The sequence below is a fragment of the Bubalus kerabau genome, chromosome 2, assembly GCF_029407905.1.
Source record: "Bubalus kerabau isolate K-KA32 ecotype Philippines breed swamp buffalo chromosome 2, PCC_UOA_SB_1v2, whole genome shotgun sequence".
In the NCBI taxonomy this organism is placed as follows: domain Eukaryota; kingdom Metazoa; phylum Chordata; class Mammalia; order Artiodactyla; family Bovidae; genus Bubalus; species Bubalus kerabau.
In genome coordinates, this window is record NC_073625.1 from 92528473 (window position 1) to 92552455 (window position 23983).

The 23983-nt window shown below is 40.6% G+C and overlaps 1 protein-coding gene and 1 pseudogene across 4 annotated transcripts in view; one reads left to right on the forward strand and one right to left on the reverse strand.

Moving 5' to 3' along the window:
* NXPE3 (neurexophilin and PC-esterase domain family member 3) overlaps positions 1 to 23983 on the forward strand; it is a 58059-nt gene that overhangs the window by 18827 nt on the left and 15249 nt on the right. For all 4 annotated transcript variants that reach the window (XM_055568018.1, XM_055568021.1, XM_055568017.1 and 1 more), the window contains 2 exons: positions 15809 to 16563; positions 20227 to 20300. In XM_055568018.1, the coding sequence (XP_055423993.1) occupies positions 15809 to 16563; positions 20227 to 20300 (829 nt within the window). The remainder of the gene's footprint in view (positions 1 to 15808; positions 16564 to 20226; positions 20301 to 23983) is intronic.
* LOC129642907 (ubiquitin-40S ribosomal protein S27a-like) lies at positions 10166 to 12127 on the reverse strand (annotated as a pseudogene).

Sequence of the window (23983 nt, forward strand, 5' to 3'; positions counted from 1 at the left end):
GTCGTGGAGAAGATCTTTTTGCATAGAGATAATAGGGTGATCTATCAGATTTTTGAATTTGGTTGTCAAAGTATATCCCTAGGTTTGGGAAGTTCTCAACTATTGTTTCTTTAAATAATCTCTCTGCCCCCCTTTTCCCTCTCTCAAACCATGATTATTCTAATATTTGTACACATGGTGGCATCACATAGAACATGTAAGCTTTCTATGCTCTTTTTCATTCTTTTTTCTCTTGTGTTCTCTTCTGATTGGGCTATTTCAGAGTTCCTGCCTCCCTTATTCAGTCTTCCATTTGATCTGTTCTAAATGCTCTTTATTGCATTTTTCATTTTATTCATTGAATTTTTCAGCTCCAGAATTTCCATTTGCTTCTTCTTTATGATTTCTTTCTCTGTAAATTTCTGATTTTATTCATGTATTTTTTTTATTTGTCTTTGTTGTAATATAGCCCATTGAGTTTCCCTGAAGAGCTATTTTGAATTCTTTTTTTTTTTTTTTTTTTAATTTTACTTATTTATTCTTGGCTGTGCTGGTCTTTGTTGCTGCTTTTCTCTAGTCGCGGAGAATGGGGCCACTCTTTAGTTGTGGTGCATGAGCTTCTCATTGCAGGGACTTCTCTTGTTGCGGAGCACTGGCGCTTGGCATGCAGATTTCAGTAGTTGTAGCCCCTGGCTCTATAGAGCGCAGGCTCAGAAGTTGTAGTGCATGGGCTTAGTTGCCCTGTGGCATGTGGGATCTTCCCGGATCAGGGATCAAACCTGCATCTCCTGCACTGGCAGGCAGACTCCACTGAGCCACCAGGGAAGCCCAGCTATTTTGAATTCTTTATCAAAGGCTAAATTCTGTGCCTTTGAGCATGGTTATTGGAGGATGATTGTTACCTTTTTGTGATGACATGTTTCCATGATTCCTTATGTTCCTTGTACATTTGCATTGCTGCTTTCATGCTTGAAGTAGCAGACATCTGCTGCTGTCTTACTGGTTCCCTTCAGATGGGGTAAGATGTTCATCAGTCCTGTTTTAGCTGTCTATTTTGCTTGCCCTCACATGGGTACACTTGCTTTCCACATCTTGCTTCTTGTGACACAATTCTTAAGCTTTTCTTAAGACCCACTAGGCTAGCCGCTGTTAACCTTTTGTTTTCCAGAAAGAGGAAGTATAGCTTAAATTTGTGTTTCTCTCTTGCCCAGACAAACTGGTCTGTTTTTTTTGATAGTGTTCTGTTTAGCAGAGTCTCACTTGCTGCCTCATTTGGCAGCATACACAAGGAGCTGCTGGCTCCAGAGTGTGCGGAGGTGTGGGTTTAGCACACAGGGCACTGGGGGTGCCTGTGGGCTCTGTTGCAAGATTGTTGGGTGAGGCATTAGGCTTGTGGGCTGACTTCCTGCCAAACACATGAGCACACTTAGCAGGAACTGTGTCCCTTGAGTGACCTTTGATGTTCTTACCTGCCTCTTTCCTGAACCCCTCCCTCCCTGGGGTCATGGAGGTCCCCCTTTAGTACTCAGGGAGCTGCTGAATTAAATGAGTTTCTCTCACAGCAGGGGTCAATGGGCACTAACTGGGCACTCTCCTCATCCCTCTTGAATGAGGACGATGCTGGATGCTACAGCCTTGGGCTTGTTATGTTGGGGGAGGGGCAGTGCTGGCAAAGTTCCTCTTACCCTCTCAGTTTTATCCAAACTTGTATTTTTTTCTTTCTTTCTGGAATTTCTCCTTGGGAAGGCTGAATGCATTGGTATTTTCCTGGGTCACCACTCTCCAGGTTGTCCCTGACTGTGGCCAGGAGGGACTGGGACAGGTTTACTGGCTGTGCAACAGCACCGAGGTTTATCTGCCTGTTACTAGATACACACATGCACGAGACTGCACCTAAGCCCTGTGCATGTGGAGCTGGATCCCACAGTTCCTACAGAGGCAATTTTGTTTTTGGGTGGGTCCTACATTTGTTGTTAAAAAGGGGGACAAAAATGGAGGAATGTCTTATGCCATGTCATGATGCTGATATCAACTCTGCTAGGGAAACATTTTCAAAGTCATTATTATCCTTTTTAATAAACAAATAATACTGTGTGTTCTTTTAAAATGAAGGAGCCTAATGAAATTCTTCCAATTGAGAGTGTCTGCATGTACATGTAGAATGAAAGAGAAAAAGTACAGAATCCAAGAACATCATTAAAAACCCTTCTATATTTGGGGATTGTTTTTACCTTGTTTGAGATTATGTTGACCTTGCATAGCATTTTGAAGTGGTTTGGCATGGATGGGGAGTCTGAGGGCTTGTTTGAGTGGTTTGTAATGGGTAATAGGTTGAGAGTAATTCTTGATTTTGTTTTCCCGTTGTTGTTTTCTCTTGCAATTTAGCTTATTGCATAATGTAAGAGGCAGTTTCCTGGGTTAGGTACTAAAAAGTTTCTGCATCTAGTTTCCAATGTGTGTAGGGTACACCAGGTAACTCTTGGACACCAGCAGCATGACCTATAGTTCTAATCGGTTCTGACACTATAACTGAGCAGGACCCTGTGGAGCCTTCCTGGACAGACCCCTCCACCTCATGTCCTCTGCCTACTTGGTGTTTGCAGAAAAGTTGTGGTCTTCCAGGCCTTCCCTGACTCACAAAAGTCTGGCCTAAGAATTAATGATTGAAAGGATGCAAACACATAGTGATAGAGGTAACTGCTGGGCCAGGAGAACTGGTAACAGTTTAAACAGTAAATCAGCCACATGGCAGTCAAAGAATTTTTAGTTCCTCCCTGAAATACATGGATTACATGTATAACAATCCGATAAGCATTCCTGAGTTGTTTTACAGATTGCTTAAAACCCCCACCAAATGGAAGAAGTTAACTATTTGATGACCATGGGCTTCCTGGAGCCTGAAGATTGATAATGTTAGCCGCTGTGACACCACCCTGCTATCTCACCATCAACCAAGCAGAGAATTTTGTGTGAGCTGATAACATCCTCTGTGACTCCCTTCCCCCACTTTGCCTTTAAAAATTCTTCCTGAAAGCCATCTGGGAGTTGGGGTGTTTTTGAATATTAGCTGCCCTGGACTCCTAGTCTGGCACCTTACAATAAACACTGCATTTTCCTTCTCCACAATCTGATGGCAGTAGATTGGCTTTACTGAGAGCAGGCGAGCAGGCCCACGTTTGGTTTGGTATCAACACTATCTGAAGATAGCATCGAATCCCACATGTTAAGGTCTTAGTCCTACAAGACTCCCCCCCAACCCCTACTTAAGATGCCAGTGACCAGTCTAGGTGGTCACCTGTGCTTCTAAATGACTAGCTGTAGAGTAGAAATTCCAATGACTCCTGCCTTGGCTTCAGCTAATTTTGCTAGAGCATGTCACAGAAATCTGAGAAACATTTTTTAAAATTAATTAATTTTAATTGGAGGATAATTTCATTATATTACTGTGGTGGTTTTGCCACACATCGACATGAGTCACCCACAGGTGCACCTGTGTTTCCCCATCCTGAACCCCCCTCCCACCTTCCTCCCCACCCCCCACCCCTCTGGGTTGTCCTAGAGCACCAGCTTTGAGTGCCCTGCTTCATGCATCGCTTCATTGCACTGGTCATCTACTTTACATATGGTAATATACATGTTTCAATACTATTCTCTCAAATCATCCCACCATCTCCTTCTCCCACATAGTCCAAAAGTCTGTTCTTTACATCTGTGTCTCTTTTGCTGTCTCGCATATAGGATCATTGTTACCATCTTTCTAAATTCCTTATATATGCATTAATATACTTTATTGGTGTTTCTTTTTCTGACTTACTTCACTCTGTATAATAGGCTCCAGTTTCATCCACCTCATTAGAACTAACTCAAATCCATTCTTTTTTTTTATAGCTGAGTAATATTCCATTGGGTATATGTACCAAAACATGCTTATCCATTCGTTTGCCGATGAACATCTAGGTTGCTTCCGTGTCCTGGCTATTGTAAGCAGTGCTGCAATGAACATTGGGGTACATGTGTCTCTTTCAATTCTGGTTTCTCACTGTGAGTGCCCAGCAGTGGGATTGCTGGGTTAAATGGCAGTTCTATTTCCAGTTTTTTAAGGAATCTCCACACTGTTGTCTGTAATGTCTGTACCAGTTTGCATTTCCACCAGAAGTGTAAGAGGGTTCCCTTTTCTCCACACCCCTTCTGCATTTATTGTTTGTAGACTTTTTGATGGTGTCCATTCTGACTGGCATGAGATGATACCTGTTTGTGGTTTTGATTTGCATTTCTCTAATAATCAGTGATGTTGAGTATCTTTTCATGTGTTTATTAGCTATCTGTATATCTTTTTTGGAGAAGGTAATGGCACCCCACTCCAGTACTCTTGCCTGGAAAATCCCATGGATTCAGGAGCCTGATGGGCTACAGTCCATGGGGTCACTAAGAGTTGGACACAACTGAGCGACTTCACTTTCACTTTTCACTTTCCTGCATTGGAGAAGGAAATCCATCGTGAGGTATTTTCCAAAAGCCACCTCAGTAACATGAGCCCAGTTGTGGTGGAAAGGGGCTCGTTAGAAGTAACAGGACACACATTTCCCTTTTATGACTCTAAAGTGTTTTTAGAAACTGAGGACACAAAACCAAATATTATAGCAAAAGATGTTCCCATTTCTCTTATCATTAAAATTCTAAGGATTTTGGGAGCTGTGAGCCAGGAACTGTGGATGAAGACCAAATGTATATTCCTTATAAATCACAATACTGGAGGTACATAATTATTTTTCCTGTCCCATTTGTTCAACCACCTTCTATTTATTAGGAAAATAATTAATGAAAAGTATAAAAACACTCGAAAGAATAGAGAGTACATAAGTACTTAAGTATGTAATTGAAATTCCTCCCCATTCTTCAGAGTCACTTTAATTTCTTGGATATAACTGCTTGTTTGTAATTATGTGGGTGGTTAGCACTGATTACACATTGCATAGTTATATCTTGATTTGTCAACTTTACACTGTACCTGCTGACCTTTCCACATCAGGCAGAGCAGCGTGGGTGGTTAAGTAAAAACACAGACTGAAGTCAGATTGCTTGGGTTCTAGTCCAGGTTTGCTGTTTATAACCTGGGTGACCTTGGGCAAATTATCAAATTACCATTTTTTGCTTCAGTTTCCTTGTCTATCAGATGGCCTAATAATAAGACTTACCTCATGGGATAATTTAAACATTGTATTAAAAGATTTATATAAAGTCTTTAGTAAAGAGTGTCTGGCACTTAGGTGTTTAGTAGATGTTGGTTGATGTTGCTGTCCCTGTTAAAGATAATGAAAGATGAGATCTTCTGCTGACTCTTAATTTCTGTCACTCTCTTTCTAAAATTTGTAAAATATTTTTTTTTCTGTGTATTAAATAATGTACTTAGGCCTTTTCTTTCCCTTAATAGTGTTAGATAGTACATCTTAACTTCCTCCTTTAAGCGAAGAAGAAGAGCACTTCTATATTATGTTACATTTGATTTCTGTTAGCTATCATATTACTTTTGCATCATCGGGCTTATAATCTTTAGTTTTATTGCTCTAACTATAATTAAGGATAACATACACTCTTTATGGATTGATTCTTATTCTTAAAAAAATACGGTATTATTATGATCATGTAAATGTTACCCAGTATAGAACATGATCCTTTGAAACCAAACCTTTATCTCTTGATGGAGAATGTCCCAAGCATCAAGGTCAAATGGATCCTTTTTACACAGTACATCAATTGCTTAATCGTGCTGCATTTTAATTTGCTTTATATTTTAATCATGACTTTCTTATACCTCTTCTTGCTTTTTCTGGAGTGCTAATTGCCCTTTTTTTTTTTTCCTGATGAGAGAAAATAACACCTTCTATAGCATATTATGAGGATCTTCCTTCATATAATTTGTTAAATCCATTTGCTTCAAGGCACTTTTTCCCCCCCTCTGAGCACTCTACCTTCCTATTTCAATGTTCACTGATTATTATCTTGACCTGTTGCCCAGCTGTTCTGAGTTTGCTTTTCATTAAATTCCTGGCTCATGTCTTTCACTTCCTTGAATTTTTCTTTCCAATTTACTGGATTAAATCTTCAAATAATGTTTTCCTGAAAGGGCACATGGGAACTAAGCTTACATGTCTGAAATGGTCTTTATTTTGCCCTCTTCTTTGATTTATATTTGGGTTTAGAATGCTGTATTCAAAGTCCTTTTCCCTTAGAACTTTACAACTTTGCTCCACTGTCTTCACATGTCCTGTGGGGTAAAAGACAAGGCTAATGCCAATCTAATTTTTTTTTTTTAATTTAAAAGTATCTTTTATTGGTAATGTTTTTCTTCTTTCTGGAAGACAGAAGAACTTTTTTCTCTACCTCTGAAATTTTACAAAGCTCTAATGTGAGGTCTTTTTTTGGGTATAAAACTTTATTGTTAAACAGGCAGATCTGTTCACTAATAAGAAAACAGTTTAAACATCTGAATTATAGAGACAGTATAAAATTTTGAGATACAAAATATTAGAAAGCCATTGTATTGTACAGTATGTAGAGCAAAATGTCACAATATAAATAACAGTTAATGTCCAAGCTAGAAAAGACTGAAGTGCTTTTAAGGTCTTGTCTTCTAAGCAGGAAGGCCAAAGTGAAGATTAAGAACCATTTCTAAGAGAGTGTAAGTCATGGTCTTCAGGAAGCACTGGAGTTCTATTAAGGTACTTCGAAGTATACTTGGGATGAATCCTATTTGGTCATGGTGTATAATTCATTGTACATATTGTTGGATTCAGATATGAAGATGACACCACCCTTATGGCAGAAAGTGAAGAGGAACTAAAAAGCCTCTTCATGAAAGTGAAAGAGGAGAGTGAAAAAGTTGGCTTAAAGCTCAACATTCAGAAAACAAAGATCATGGCATCTGGTCCCATCACTTCATGGGAAATAGATGGGGAAACAGTGGAAATAGTGTCAGACTTTATTTTTCTGGGCTCCAAAATCACTGCACATGGTGAGTGCAGCCATGAAATTAAAAGACGTTACTCCTTGGAAGGAAAGTTATGACCAACCTAGATAGCATATTCAAAAGCAGAGACATTACTTTACCAACAAAGGTCCATCTAGTCAAGGCTATGGTTTTTCCAGTGGTCAGGTATGGGTGTGAGAGTTGAACTGTGAAGAAGGCTGAGCGCCGAAGAATTGATGCTTTTGAACTGTGGTGTTGAAGAAGACTCTTGCAAGTCCTTTGGACTGCAAGGAGATCCAACCAGTCCATTCTGAAGGAGATCAGCCCTGGGATTTCTTTGGAGGGAATGATGTTGAAGCTGAAACTCCAGTACTTTGGCCACCTCATACGAAGAGTTGACTCATTGGAAAAGACTCTGATGCTGGGAGGGATTGGGGGCAGGAGGAGAAGGGGACGACAGAGGATGAGATGGCTGGATGGCATCACTGACTCGATAGACGTGAGTCTGATTGAACTCTGGGAGTAGGTGATGGACAGGGAGGCCTGGCGTGCTGCGATTCATGGGGTCACAAAGAGTCGGACACGACTGAGCTACTGAACTGAACTGAGAGTTGTTTATAGTATTACTTGATTATCCTTCTAATGTGTATGGGATCTTTAGTGATGTCTCTTCTTTCATGTCTGATAATAATGATTTGTGTCCTGTCTTTTTTCCTTAGCCTTACTTCAGGCTTATCAATTTTATTGATCTTTTCAAGAAAACTGGGTTTTGGTCTCCTTGTCTTTTCTCTATTGATTAGCTGTTTTCAGTTTCATTGATTTCTACCCTAATTCATAATTTCTTTTCTTCTGCTTACTTTGGAGTTGATTTGCTTTTCTAGCTTCCTAAGGTAGATGTTTAAGTGATTGATTTTAGATCTTCATTTATAATAATGTGTATTCAGTGCTGTAAATTTCCCTCTAAGGCCTGCTTTCACTGCATCCACAAATATTGAAAAGTTGTTTTTTCATTTTATTTTAGTTAAAAAGATTTTAATTTTTTATTGATGTTTCTTCTTTGACCCTTGTGTTATTTAGAAATGTGTTTTTTAATCTCCGGGTATTTTGGAATTTTCCAGCTATCTTTCTGTTATCAATTCCATCTTTCTTGTTTAATTCCATTGTAGTCTGAAGGCAGACATTGTATGATTTCTATTCTTTTCAGTTTTTTTATAGTATATTTTATAGGCCCAGAATATGATCTATTTTGGTGAATGTTTCATGTGAGCTTGAAAAGAATGTGTCTTCTTTTGTTGGATAAGTGGTTTATAGATGTCCATCATATCTAGTTGATGGTGATGCTGTTGAGTTCAACTAAGTCTTTACTGACTTTCCGCTTATTGGCTCTATCCATTTCTATTTTTTGTTTGTTTTTTCGGTCATGCTCTGTGACATGTGGGTTCTTAGTTCTGCAACTAGGGGATGGAACCCATGTTCCCTGCAGTGGAAGTGCAGAGTCTTAACCACTGAACCACCAGGGAAGTCCCTGATCTGTACATTTCTGATAGTGGGGTATTGAAATCTTTCATTACAACTCTGAATTGATCAATTTTTTCTTTCAGTTCTATTACTGTTTACCCTACATATTTTGACTTTCTCTTGTTAGGTACATACATGTTAAAGATTGTTATGTCTTCTTGGAGAGTTGACCCTTCTATTATTATGTAAAATACCCTTCTTTTTTTTTTAATTTAGTTTTTGGTTGCACTGGGGCTTTGTTGCTGTGTGTGAGCTGTCTCTAGTTGTGGTGAGCAGGGCCTACTCTTCATTTCTGTGTGCAGGCTTCTCACTGGTGGCTTCTTTTGTGGAGCACAGGCTCTAGGCATATGATCTTCAAGTAGTAGTGGTCCACAGGCTTTAGTTGCTCTGTGGCATGTGGAATCTTCCTGGATCAGGGATTGATCTGCCGCATTAGCAGGCAGATTCTTACCCACTGTATCACCAAGGAAGGCTCTGTAATACCCTTGTTTATCTCTGACTTTCCTTGTTCTGAACTCTACTCTGAGGTTAATATAATTATTTTGATCTCTTTCGATTAGTGCTAGCATGGTATATCTTTATCCATCCACTTTCTTTTAATCTATATATGTCTTTATATTTAAAGTAGATTTCTTGTAGGGCAACATATAGTTAAGTCTGACAATCTCTGTCTCCTAATTGATGCATTTAGATCATTTATGTTTAAGGTGATTATTGATATAGTTGGATTAATAGCTGTCATATTTGTTACTGTTTTCTATTCATTGTCCTTGTTATTTGTTCCTGTTTTTGTCTTCAGCTCTTTTTCTGACTTTTGTGGTTTTAATTTAGCATTGAATAGATTGCATTCTGTCTCCTTTCTTTGTGTGTCAATAACGCTTCTCATTTCACTTTAAGTGGTTGCATTAGAGTTTGCAATATGCACTTATAAACTAGTCCAAGTCCACTATCAAATAATACTGTACTGCTTCATGGGTAATACAGGTACCTTATTAATAATAAAATATTATTAATTCCTCCTTCCTGTCCCTTGTATAATTGCTGTCATTCATTTCACTTGTAAATAGGCACACATGCGCACACACAGGTATAAGTGTACATGGTCAAATACACTGTTGCTGTTATTATTTTGAACAAAATTGTTATCTGTTACAGTTAAAAATAAGAAAATAGAAGTTTTTTATTTTACCTTCAGTTATTCCTTCTCTGATGCTCTTCCCCTCTTTGTGTAGATCTGAGTTTCTGACCTATATGATTTCCTTATCTCTAAAGCCCTTCTTTTAACATTTCTTGCTAGACAAGTCTACTGGCAACAGATTCTCTTAATTTTTGTTTGTCTGAGAAAGACTTTCTCTTTCACTTTTGAAGGATAATTTTTCTGGGTACAAAATTCTAGGTTGATGACTTTTCTTTCAATGTATGAAGTATTTCACTCTATCTTCTTATTGCTTGCATGGTTTCTGAGAAGTTAGATTTAATTCTTACATTTGCTTTGCTAAAAGTAAGGTGCTTTTTTTTTTTCTTTTGGTTTCTTTCAAGATATTTTATCTTTGGTTTTCTACAGTTTCAATGCAATATGCCTGGATATAGTTATATTTTGTATTTATCCTGCTTTATGTTCTCTGAGCTTCCTGGATCACTGATTTGGTATCTCATTTTTTTTTTTAATGTTAGCTCATGTCCTTATTAACCAGTATACAATTATTTGTCTTCTGGTTTGTTGAAACAGTAGGTCAGACAACATTTGCCACAATAATGTCTGTCAAAATGACTGGCCATAAAAACTCCAGCACCACATTCATCTGAGGTTCACTCCTGGTGACTGATTTTGCCATTCTCATCCACCTTATAGTATTTCAGAACAGCCAACTTAACCTTCTTTCTTTTATGCTTGTTCTTCTTGTGAGTGGTATAAGACTTCTTCCTTTTCTTAGCGCCACCACAAAGTCTCAACACAAGATGAAGAGTGGGCTCCTTTTGAATGTTGTAGTCAGACAAAGTTGGAGAAGGCAATGACAACCCACTCCAGTACTCTTGCCTGGAAAATCCCATGGAAGGAGGAGCCTGATAGGCTGCAGTCCATGGGGTCGCGAAGAGTCAAGACACGACTGAGCGACTTCACTTTCACTTTTCACTTTCATGCATTGGAGAAGGAAATGGCAACCCACTCCAGTGTTCTTGCCTGGAGAATCCCAGGGACGGGGGAGCCTGGTGGGCTGTCGTCTGTGGGGTCGCACAGAGTCAGACATGACTGAAGCGACTTAGCAGCAGCAGCAGTCAGACAAAGTACATCCATCTTCCAGTTGCTTGCCAGCAAAGATCAGTCTTTGCTGGTCAGGAGGAATTCCTTCCTTATCCTGGATCTTAGCCTTTACATTTTCTGTTGTATCCGAGGGCTCAGCCTCAAGAGTGATGGTCTTCACTGTCAGGGTCTTCATGAAAATCTGCGTCTTGGCGGCAGTTCCACCACGGATAGCGGATCCAAAAAGGTGTCTGGCTTTAATTTGGGGAAATTTTCAGTCATTATTATTGCAAATATTTCTTCTGTTATGTTTTTCTGATCCTTTTGATATTCCTATTTGGTGTATCCCACAGCTCTTGAATATTCTGTTCTCATTTTAAATTATTTTTTTTCTCTTTGCTTTTTAGTTTTGGAAGTTCCTATTGACATTTCCTCAAACTCAGAGATTCTCTCCTTAGCTGTGTCCATTCTGCTAGTGAGCCTTTCAAAGACTTCCTTTGTTTCTATTACAGTGGTTTTACTATCTTGATTTCTTTCTTTTCTTTTTTTTTTTCAATATGTCCTTTTCTTTCTTTATTTCTTTTTCTTTTCTTTTTCTTTTTTTTTTTATTGAGGGGAGGGCCTTGCTGTGTGTCTTCTTGAATCTTAGTTCCCCAACTAGGGATTGAACCAGGGCCTTCAGCAGTGAAAGTGTGGAGTCATGATCATTGGACATCCAGGTAATTCCCCTGAATTTCTTTCAATTTCTATTTTTCAAAGAAAAGTTTTAATTTACAACAAAGTTGAGAGGAAGTGTTTTATATCTGGATAATATCAATAACCAGTGTTGTGACTGAACTGGCCCTTGTGGCTCTTATGATTACAGGATGCCCTCAGCATTAACCATCAGGAAACTGTGGGGCAAAAAGGAGGAAGGTGTATTACTCTTAGGTCCTGGAGGATACATGGCATGCCTGGGGCCTCACACCTAGGTCATGGTAGACAAAAAGAGAGCATGGGCCTGAGGTTGTTTTTACTGGGCTCAAGGTGGGCGCCTGGAGTTTCATGGGTTTATTCTTCATTGGTGAACTTAAAACATGAATAGGAATTTAAAGCATGGGAAGAGAAAAACAAGTGGCCCAAAGGGTCATTTGTCTCAGTCAACCAAGATCCCTAAAACAAAGAAGCCGTGGGGGCACGGGAAGACCATGGCTCTTTATATCTCATCATGTGAATGTCTTGACAATCAAAATTGAAGTCAGACACTTGCATTACAAAAAAGAAAATACAACTCTTGGGGCTTACACTGCAGGAAGATTACAGGTACTTCCCATATACCCTGTCTTTATGTATGCATGGCCTCCCCTATTATTATCATCACTCACTGGAATGGTACTTCTTTTTTAATTTTAACCAAGGGTGAACCTACACTGACACATCATGATCACGCAAGGTCCATAAGTTTACTTTAGGATTCACTCTTCAGTTCAACTCAGTCGCTCAGTCATATCTGACTCTGCGACACCATGGACTGTAGCATGCCAAGCCTCCCTGTCCATCACCAACTCCTGGAGCTTACTAAAACTCATGTCCACTGAGTCAGTGATACCATCCAACCATCTCATCCTCTGTCATCCCCTTCTCCTCCTGCCTTCAATCTTTCCCAGCAACAGGGTCTTTTCAAATGAGTCAGTTCTTCACATCAGGTGGCCAAAGTATTGGAGTTTCAGCTTCAGCATCAGTCCTTCCAATGAATATTCAGGACTGATTTCCTTTAGGATGAACTGGTTGGATCTCCTTGCAGTCCAAGGGACTCTCTAGAGTCTTCTCCAGCACTACACTTCAAAAGCATCAATTCTTCGGCGCTTAGCTTTCTCTATAGTCCAACTCTCACATCCATACATGACTACTGGAAAAACCATAGTTTTGACAAGGTGGACCTTTGTTGGCAAAATAATGTCTCTGCTTTTTAGTATGCTGTCTAGGTTGGTCATAACTTTTCTTCTAAGGAGCAAGTGTCTTTGAATTTCATGGCTACACTCACCATCTGCAGTGATGTTGAACCCCCCAAAATAAAGTCGGACACTGTTTCCACTGTTTCCCCATCTATTTGCCATGAAGTGATGGGACCAGATGCCATGATCTTAGTTTTCTGAATGTTGAGTTTTAAGCCAAATTTTTCACTCTCCTGTTTGACTTTCATCAAGAGGCTCTTTAGCTCTTTTTCATTTTTGGCCATAAGGGTGGTGTCATCTGCATATCTGAGGTTATTGATATTTGTCCCGGCAATCTTGATTCCAGCTTGTGCTTCATCCAGCCCAGCGTTTCTCATGATGTACTCTGCATATAAGTTAAATAAGAAGGGTGACAATATACAGCCTTGACGTACTCCTTTCCCAATTTGGGACCAGTCTGTTCCATGTCCAGTTCTAACTGTTGCTTCCTGACCTGCATATAGATTTCTCAGGAGGCAGGTCAGGTGGTCTGGTATTCCCATCTCCTTCAGAATTTTCCACAGTTTGTTGTGATCCACACAGTCAAAGGCCTTGGTGTAGTCAATAAAGCAGAAGTAGATGTTTTTCTGGAACTCTCTTGCTTTTTCGATGATCCAGCAGATGCTGGCAATTTGATCTCTGATTCCTCTGCCTTTTCTAAAACCAGCTTGAACGTCTGGAAGCTCTCGGTTCTTGTACTGTTGAAGCCTTGCTTGGAGAATTTTGAGCATTACTTTACTGGTGTGTGAGATGAGTGCAATAGTGTGGTAGTTTGAGCATTCTTTGGCATTGCCTTTCTTTGGAATTGGAATGAAGACTGACCTTTTCCAGTCCTGTGGCCACTGCTGAGTTTTCCAAATTTGCTGGCATATTGAGTGCAGCACTTTCACAGCATCGTCTTTCAGGATTTGAAATAGCTCAACTGGAATTCCATCACCTCCACTAGCTTTGTTCATAGTGATGCTTCCTAAGGCCCACTTGACTTTGCATTCCAGGATGTCTGGCTCTAGGTGAGTGATCACACCATCATGATTATCTGGGTCATGAAGATCTTTTTTGTATAGTTCTTCTGTGTATTCTTTCCACCTCTTCTTAATATCTTTTGGGTTCACTCTTTGTGTTATACATTCTATCAGCTTGGACAAATGTATAAGAATGTCTGCCAATCATTATAATTTCAGCTAGAGTATTTTTCCTTACTTAAAAATCCTCACTGCTCTGTCTGGCTGTTTTTTTCTTTTGATTCCTTCTTGGAATTTTCACCTCTTTCTTTACATTGCCCATTATTTCTTGCACATTGTTTGCTTTTTCTATTAGAGCCCCTTAGCATATTAATCATAGTGGTTTCAAATTCATGGTCTGATTATTCCAACATTCTTGACGTTTCTCAGTCTGGTTCTGATGCTTGATCTGTGTTTTCAAACTGTGTTTTTTTCTTTTTAGTATGTCTCATAATTTTTTGCTGAAAGCTGGACATGAGGTACTGCCTAAAAGGAACTCCAGTAAATAGACTTTTCATGATGTGGAGATGAAATGTGGGGGAGGTGAAGCATCTTATAATCCTGTGATCTTCCTGTGTTAATGAGTCTCTGAACTTCAGAGCTGCTTCTTAGTCTCACCCCCCCAACTCTTAAATTGGATGGAATGTTTAGAATGGACTGGTGTTGGGTATGTCCTTTACCTCAGTTTTGTTTGGCTCTGATAAAACCCCAGTAGGTTAGGCTCTGGTAAAATAGTTTTTCTTGAGGGCAGGCCTTGTTTAAAAAAAAGAACAGAATACTCTGACATCCAGTAGTCCCCCGTCCACAGTGTCACTTTCTGTGATTTCAGTTACCCCTGGTTAACTGTAATCTGAAAATATTAAATAGGAAAATTCCAGAAATAAACAACCTCAGTTCAGTTCAGTTCAGTCGCTCAGTCGTGTCTGACTCTGCGACCCCATGAATTGCAGCACACCAGGCCTACCTGTCCATCACCAACTCCTGGAGCTTACTCAGACTCACGTCCATCGAGTCAGTGATGCCATCCAGCCATCTCATCCTCTGTCATCCCCTTCTCCTCCTGCCCCCAATCCCTCCCAGCATCAGAGTCTTTTCCAATGAGTCAACTCTTCGCATGAGGTGGCCAAAGTACTGGAGTTTCAGCTTTAGCATCAGTCCTTCCAATAAACACCCAGGACTGATCTTCTTTAGGATGGACTAGTTGGATCTCCTTGCAGTCCAAGGGACTCTCAAGAGTCTTCTCAAGCAATAAACAACTTACCCATATGAAATTGTGCATTGTCCTGAGTTGCATGATCAGCTGTTGTGATATCCTGCTCTCTCCCACCCAGGATCCTCAACCACTGACATCATCGTGGCTCAATACAGGGTCACCTGAAGCAGATGATCCTCCTTCTGACATTATTATCGTCAGAAGGTCAGTAGTAGCCTGATGCTGCATCACAGTGCTTTTGTCCTTCACCTCACCTCATCTCATCACGTAGGCGTTTTAACCTTTTACCTCATCAAGTACACCACGATCAGATGTTTTGAGAGAGAGATCACATTCATAACTTTTATTACAGCAAATTATTATAATTATTAGTTTTATAAGTTAGTTTTATTATTATTATTGTTGTTTAGAGCTTCCTTAGGGACTTAGATGGTAAAGAATGTGCCTGCAACGTGAGAGACCCAGGTTTAATCCCTGGGTTGGGAAGATCTACTGGAGAAGGGAATAGCTACCCACTCTTACTGTGCCTAATTTATAAATTAAACTTTATCATAGGTATATATGTATAGGAAAAAGCAGTATATACGGAGTTTGGTATTACCCACAGTTTCAGGCATCCACTGGAGGTCTTGGACATATCCCCTGAGGATAAAGGAGAACTACTGTACTTCAGAATGATTCCTTTCCCCCCTTCTCCTTCTGGAAGCACTAAAGGGATTTTTCTCTGATATTTGCTGTGAGACCCTTAAAACACTGGTGAGCTGTGGTTTTTTGAAACAGTGTCATCCCAGTAAAGTTTTTTTTTTTCTTTTTCCATGTAAGTTTTATTAAAATTTAAACTGAAGCAGGGATTTATTTGGTTGACGTAAGGAGATTTGTCATAGCTATGGTTTCTGTTTGTGTTTTTCTCTTCAGTACTTGGACCGTGAGACTGCTTCAGCCACATTCATAGACAGTGGTGGACAGTTTGTTTCCTCCCAGGTGATAAGGATCAGCCGGAATCCTTACTGCGGCTATGAGCGCCAGATTCTGTCCAGCCGGGAGCGCCTGGAGGAGGACTCCTTGTTGGCTGCCCTACAGTGGCAGGAGCCTGACGTGGGCCCCGTCCCCTTTTTGAAGAGCACCGACCCTTCTTCCAGCTATTTTGTCATCTTGAACTCTGCAGCCTTCTTCAGGGTGGGAAGCCAGCTAGAGGTGCTGGTTCATGTGCAGGATTTTCAAAGAAAGCCCAAGAAATATGGTGGAGACTACCTGCAGGCCAGAATCCACTCCCCTAAGCTACAGGCGGGGGCCGTGGGCAGAGTGGTGGACTACCAGAACGGATTCTACAAGGTCTTTTTTACTCTGCTCTGGCCAGGTCAAGTTAAAGTGTCCATATCTCTGGTCCACCCCAGTGAAGGGATCCGAGTTCTTCAGTACCTGCAGGAAAAGAAACCAGATAGGGTCTATTTCAAGAGCCTCTTTCGGTCAGGGAGGATTTCTGAAACTACAGAGTGTAACGTGTGTCTTCCAGGGAGTCTTCCCCTGTGCAACTTCACAGACCTATACACTGGAGAACCCTGGTTCTGCTTCAAACCAAAGAAGCTCCCTTGCAGTAGCAGAATTAACCATTTCAAAGGCGGATACCTGAAGGGCCTCCTAACTGCTACAGAGAATGCTTTCTTCCAGAGGTATGTGCTCCTTGTCCTAGGTGGGAATTGAAGAGTCCCTTTCCGTTGTCTTTGTCCTACTTAGGAGACTTTCTTATTTTGGTTATGTGCTTCTTACATCTCTCCAAATTTGGCCCAATTCAGGAGAGGTGGTAAGAAAATAAACAAAGATTTATATTTTGTGATTAGTATGTTTATTTCAGGGACTTCCCTGGTGGCTCAGATGGTAAGGAATCTGCCTGCAATGCAGGAGACCTGGGTTCAATCCCTGGGTTGGGAAGATCCCCTGGAGAGGAGAATGGCTACCCCCTCCAGTATTCTTACCTGGAGAATCACATGGACAGAGGAGCCTGGCGGGCTACAGTCCATGGGATTGCAAAGAGTCGAACATGACTGGGCGACTAATACGCACGTGTGCGTGCGCACACACACACACACACACACACACATATGCTTATTTCAGTTCAAATTAAATACCTTAAATTTTTGTTCTTTTACCTTAACATCTTTTACTTCAGAACTACATAGCATGTCTATAGCTGTATAAGCAAGATCACTTACTCACAGAACAGATAAAAAAGTTATCTAAGAACAGGGCTACTAGAGTTCTTACAATCAAGCTAACATTTTAGCTTCATGTCTCAGAAACTGAAAAAAGTCTTAAGTGTCACATTATTAGTTGTTAAAATCATATAAACATTTATTGATAGGAAAAGGTAGGAATATGGTAACATTGCTAGATTGATTTAATGATAAGTATGAAGAATAACTACCTGGTGGCAAGCATCTGCCTGCAATGCGGGAGACCTGGGTTCGATCCTGGGTCGGGAAGATCCCCTGGAGAAGAAAATGGCAACCCACTCCAGTATTCTTGTCTGGAGAATCCCATGGACGGAGGAGCCTGGTGGGCTACAGTCCCCGGGGTCGCAAAGAGTCGGACACGACTGAGCGACTTCACTTTCACTTTCCTTTTATGAAGATTGAAGGCAGGAGGAGAAAGGGACAACTGAGGATGAGACGTTTGGATGGTATCACCAACTCAATGGACATGAGTTTGAGCAAGTTCCAGGAGTTGGTGATGAACAGGGAAGCCTGGTGTGCTGCAGTCCATGGGGTCAAAAAGAGTTGGACACGACTGAACTACTGAACTGAACTGAACTGATGGGAAACCAGGAATATCACAATGAATTGTATTTTTCAAGTTAATAGCTATTGAAATTTTTGCTTAATTATTGAGCACATATTCCTGTTTTTGAACATGGGTATGAAACTTTTTCAGTATAATGATCAATATATGGCATAATATGCAGAGGAAATATACAGAACCAGTATGAGGTAAAATTTCCATTTTCTTCAACATTGTATGCGTGCGTGTGTGCATGCTCTGTCACTTCAGTCGTGTCTGACTTTTTGCGACCCTGTAGACAGGACTGTAGCCCTCCAGGCTCCTCAGTCCATGGGATTCTCCAGGCAAGAATACTGGAGTGGGTTGCCATCCCCTCCTCCAGGAGATCTTCCCAACCCAGGGATCAAACTCGACTCTCTTACATCTCCTGCATTGACAGGCTGGTTCTTTATCACTAGTGCCTAAAATAAAATAACATTCCTAAGAAATAAAAAAGGTAGAAAAATTACATAGTCAGAAAGTATAATTATTTGAAAGAATGTAAAATGCTTTTTATTTTTAAATGATATATATACTTTAAAAATATTCCCTTGTAGAGATGGTTGTTGTTTTAGTTGCTAAGTTGTATCCAACTATTTTGTGACTCCATGAACTGTAGCCTGCCAGGCTCCTCTGTCCATGGGACTCTCTAGGTAAGAATAGTGGAGTTGATTGCCATGCCCTCCAGGGGATCTTCCCGACCAGGAATCGAACCCACAGCTCCTGTTATCTCCTGCATTGGCAGGCAGATTATTTACCACTGAGCCACCTAGGAAGTCCATGTAGTCTGTAGCAGCTTCTAAAATAAAGCTCTGGTTTTTTGTTTTTCCCATAGTCAGCTTTTGGTGGCAAAAGTTTAAATACATTATTTGCTAGAATCATGCCATGCTTTCAGAAGCCCAGCAGAGGGCGCACTGCGCCCAGTATATTTACTGTACTAGTCTTCCTAGGGGTTTTTTTGTGTGTGTGCGGCTCAATACAAAAGGTCTTTAGTCTTATTCTTTAATTAGGCACATTATTTATCAATAGGACTTCCCAGGTGGCACTAGTGATAAAGAACCCACCTACCAATGCAGGAGACATAACAGATGTAGGTTTGATCCCTGGGTTGGGAACATCTCCTGAAGGGAGGGCATGACAACCCACTCCAGTATTCTTGCCTGGAGAATCCCATGGACAGAGGAGCCTGGTGGGCTACAGTTTATAGGATCGCACAGAGTCAGACTTAGCATTTACATACACCATGAACAGATTATTTTATTTCTGTGTACTTTTTGCCTCTGTATGAAGAGTGTTTAGTTACCCCCTTTTAGGAGTGTGTTGTCAGTCTACCTAGGGGTTTAGCAGAGTAGAAGAAGCATAGCTTGTAATTTACTGAAATGCCACGTGGAAAAAAAGTGGGGAAAATGTTAGAGAACTGCTGCTGCTAAGTCGCTTCAGTCGTGTCCAACTCTCTGCGACCCCATAGACAGAAGCCCACCAGGCTCCCCCATCCCTGGGATTCTCCAGGCAAGAACACTGGAGCGGGTTGCCATTTCCTTCTCCAATGCATGAAAGTGAAAGTGAAAGTGAAGTCGCTCAGTCATGTCCGACTCTAGCAACCCATGGACTGCAGCCCACCAGGCTCCTCCGTCCATGGGATTTTCCAGGCAACAGTACTGGAGTGGGGTGCCATTGCCTTCTCCGGTTAGAGAACTAAGTTAGTGTAAAAATTTTAAATGTTCCTAACACCAAATCCTACCATTAAAACCAGAAAATACCTGTGAATCCAGAAGGATAAAATAATGTCTGTCCTTGCCTTTACTTGCATATCCTGGATGAGGCTGGCTGATGTAGTAGAACCCGCCAGATCTGTAGTAGAATCATTTAAAAAATTCTACTTACTTAGAAGTTTGCTGGGAAACTGTTTAAGGTGGCATAGGTTTTTGAAAACAAAACATTTGACAGAATCCTGATATAGATTTTAATTTTTGCATTTTTACTCTGTTAAAAATCTGAAATTTTGCATTAGGCTAACTAAAAAGAAAAAGATTGACATTGATCATTTGAGGGATGGATGGGTCCCCAGTTAGGATTCCGCTCTAAGCAAGGCTTAAGGTATCTGACTTAATGCTCCATAGTCTTGCAGCCTGAAAACCAAGTAGTGACAAAGTAGACATTGTCATCAGTGTGAGCCATTCTCTGAGTCCAAGGGATTAAGCGATTCAAACAGAATTTGTCATTTTGGAGTTTGCAACCGAAGGGTGAAGCAGTGAAAAATTTAGAGCCTGTTTAATTCTTATTCAGTTTATGTGTCCGTATAACCTGCTTATTATAAGATACCTAATTTATTAATTATAAATTGTATGAATTAACATTTATAAGTATATTTCATCTTTAGACAGCTCTTTGAAATCCCGTCTATTTAAAAATTTTCAAATAAAGATACATGTTGAAAAATAAATGTTCCTAAATTTAAATAAATTAATTCCTTAAATTAAAATAATTTGAGCTTGTACTCTTTTTATTCCTCTTTGAAGTGGTGTCAATATCAAAATGCCAATCAACTCCAGTGGACCTGATTGGGTGACTGTGATTCCCAGGAATATAAAAGGTAAAAGGAGCAAATGTGATGATTTGTTGTTTTTCCTGCTCAGTGTGTTGAGTCTCTGTAGTTTCACTGAAGATATAAAGCCCCCCTTTAATTTGCCCTGGTTACTACTGGGCATAGTTTGTGTTTTAACAAACCTTCCAGGTGATTCTGATCCATTGGTAAAGGATATTATTAAGAGTAAAAGAATGAAATTTAGAAGGTGAAATATATGTGTTTTGTTTTTTGCAGAATAGTTATAATGAGCTATAGTCACTGGTATAAAAGAAGGATAAATATTATTATTTTTAAAAAATTTATTTGGCTTTGTCGGGTCTTAGTTGAGGCATGTGAACTCTTAGCTGTGGCTTGTGGGATCTAGTTCTCTGACCAGGGATCGATCCTGGGCCCCTTGCATTGGGAGCGCAGAGTCTTAGCCACTGGACCACCAGGGAAGTCCCAAGGATGAACATTATTAAGTGGCTTATGTATTGGAAGGTGGTCACTTCTTGGCCTTTTGGCTAAGATCAAGTGCAGAGGGAAGATGAGGTCCTTTTAGCTGTTGAAAGCATGTATGTGGTATCCCACAAAGCAGAGGGTGCAAACACTAATGCCCCAGGGATGAGGTGTAGAATACGCGTGAACCTAGCCGTGTGAGTATCAGCCATACGCGCACCTTGTGTAAGTGGTGGGAAGGAACTGCAGAGCGGGAACCGTCTGAAGGCGGCAGCCTCTCGGTTCCTACACATGGTTGATATGCAACAATGTGGATCCAACATAGCCAGGTCAAAAGATTTTTTTTTTTCCATCAAAAACCTGAAGTCTTAATTTTTGAATGTGTATCTCCAGATTTCAAAACATTGGCATCCTGTTAAAAACCTAAAAAAAAATTATATTGTGTGGGCTAACTAAAACTTGTGGTCTAGATGCAGGCAGGACCCTGCCAGTCTGTATTTCTGGTGTTCACAGTCAGTTGCCACAAGAAATCCCAATCTTTTCCTGTTCGATTTACTTGAACCCAGTGAGTTCCTAATTTTAGAGGATGCAATGTGAAACATCATGAATGGAAATTGCTTGCCTTTTATCGGCCAGGCCCTCAATCCCACTGTCGAGATGTCAATAAACATGGTACCCCCAGTATACTGTATCCCTTACACGCTCCCATCTGTCACTTCTGGAGGCTCGGACTCACCAACACTTCTGACCCTCTGTTCCACAGCCCTGGTTGTCTAGCTCACTAGATTCAGTCTGATGGGTTTTTAGAAGACGAAAGAGACCATGAATCAGTAGGAGCAGGGTACCCGGGCTTGGATGGGTACCCTGTGACCCCGTGATGTCCCCAGTTGTCCAGTGGGATGGTCAGAGGGAGGAGCTGTAGATGGTTTGCTTGCACCTGACAGGTCTTAGAGTTCAGCCAGGAAGTGGCTGTGGCTTCACACAAGGAGCAACAGGAAGGTCTTCTTAAACGAAAAGTGCGAAGAAGTAGAGGAAAACAATAGAATGGGAAAAACTAGAGATCTCTTCAAGAAAATTGGAGAGATCAAGGGAATATTCCATGTAAGGATGGGCAAAATAAAGGACAGAAATGGTAAGTGCCTAACAGAAGCAGAAGAGATTAAGAAGAGATGGCAAGAATACACAAAAGAACTATACAAAAAAGATCTTAATGACCTGGATAACTGCAATGGTGTGGTCAGTCACCTAGTGAAGTGAGTGTGAAGTCAAGTGGGCCTTTGGAAGTATTACTACAGACAGAGCTAGTGGAGGTGATGGAATTCCAGCTGAGCTATTTCAAATCCTTAAAGATGATGCTGTTAAAACGCTGCACTCAATATGTCAGCAAATTTGGAAAACTCAGCAGTGGCCGCGGGACTGGAAAAGTTCAGTTTTCATTCCAGTCCCAAAGAAAGCCAATGCCAAAGAATGACCAAACTACCATACAGTTGCCCTCAGTCTGCTTGCTAGTAAGGTTATGCTCAAAATCCTTCAAGCTAGGCTTCTAAGAGTACATGAACCGAGGACTTCGACATGTACATCTTGATTTAGAAAAGGCAGAAGAACCAGAGATCAAATTGCCAATATTTCTTGGATCATAGAGAAAGCAAGGGAATTCCAGAAAAACATCCACTTCTGCTTCATTGACTATGCTAAAGCCTATGACTGTGTGGATCACAACAAATTGGAAAATTCTTAAGAGATGGGAGTACCAGACCACCTTTTCTGTTTCCTGAGAAACCTGTATGTAGGTCAAGAAGCAACAGAACTGGACCTGGAACAATGGACTGGTTCAAAGTTGAGAAGGAATAAGAGAAGGCTTTGTATTGTTACACTGTTTATTTAACTTATATGCAGAGTAAATCATGTGAAATTCAGGGCTGGATGAAGCACAAGCTGGAATCAAGATTGTGGGCAGAAATATCAACAACCTCAGATATGCAGATGGTACTGCCCTAATGACAGAAAGTAAAGAGGAACTAAAGAACGTCTTCATGAAGGTGAAAAAGGAGAGTGAACAAGCTGGCTTAAAACTCAACATTCAAAAAACTAAGATCATGGCATCTGGTCCCATCACTTCATGGCAAATAGAAGGGGAAAAAGTGGAAGCAGTGACAAATTTTCTTTTCTTGCGCTCTGAAATCACTGCGGATGGTGACTACAGCCATGAAATTAAAAGACAGTTTTAATTTCATATTAAAAAGCAGAGACATCACTTTGCCAACAAAGGTGCATATAGTCAAAGCTATGGTTTTTCCAGTAGTCATGTATAGATATGAACTTGGACCATAAAGAAGGCTGAAGAATTGATACTTTCGAATTGTGGTGCTGGAGAAGACTCAAGAATCACTTGGACAGCAAGGAGATCAAACCAGTCAGTCCTAAAGGAAATCAACCCTGAATATTCATTGGAAGGACTGATGCTGAAATTGAAGCTCCAATCCTTTGGCCACCTGATGTGAAGAGCCAACTCATTGGAAAAGACCCTCACACTGAGAAAGATTGAAGGCAGGAGGAGAGGGGGGTGACAGAGGATGAAATGATTGGATAGCATCACTAACTCAATGAAGATGAATTTGAGCCAACTCTGGGAAATAGTGAAGGACAAGGAAGGCTGGCATGCTGCAGTCTGTAGGGTTGCAAAGAGTCTGACACGACTGAGCCACTGAACAACTAAAATTTTGTTTAGAGAAAAGAAAGATTCAGTAACTAGTGAGGCTTTGATGGGTTTTTAGAGGAAGAAAGAAACCATAAATCAGTAGGAGCAGGGTACCCTGGCTTTGAGAAAACTGTTTCAGAGCAGGTAAAAAATTGGAAAGAAAAGAGAAGGACAATTACTTTGTGTAATAGCAAAGAAGTCCAGCATGGGGGAATGTCATCGATGTTCAGCTTAGTGACCAGCAGAGGGCACTCAAAGATCCTAAATGAAGGGCTCCCATTCTTACTAGTTTCATTCCTTTTCCCTCCCTCCTTGCCTTCCTCCCTAATTCCGTCATTCCCTTTGTCCTCTTTTTAAAATGTCTTGTTTTCTGTTTATTTGAGACTTAAGGGTTGTGGAAATAGTACGAAGTTCCTGTATAGACTTTACCCAGTTTCCCCTTACACTAACTTCTTAAGAAATCACAGCTGTGCTTAGTCGCTTAGTCATGTCTGACTCTGCAATCCCACGGACTGTAGCCCTCCAGGCTTCTCTGTCCATGAGGATTCTCCAG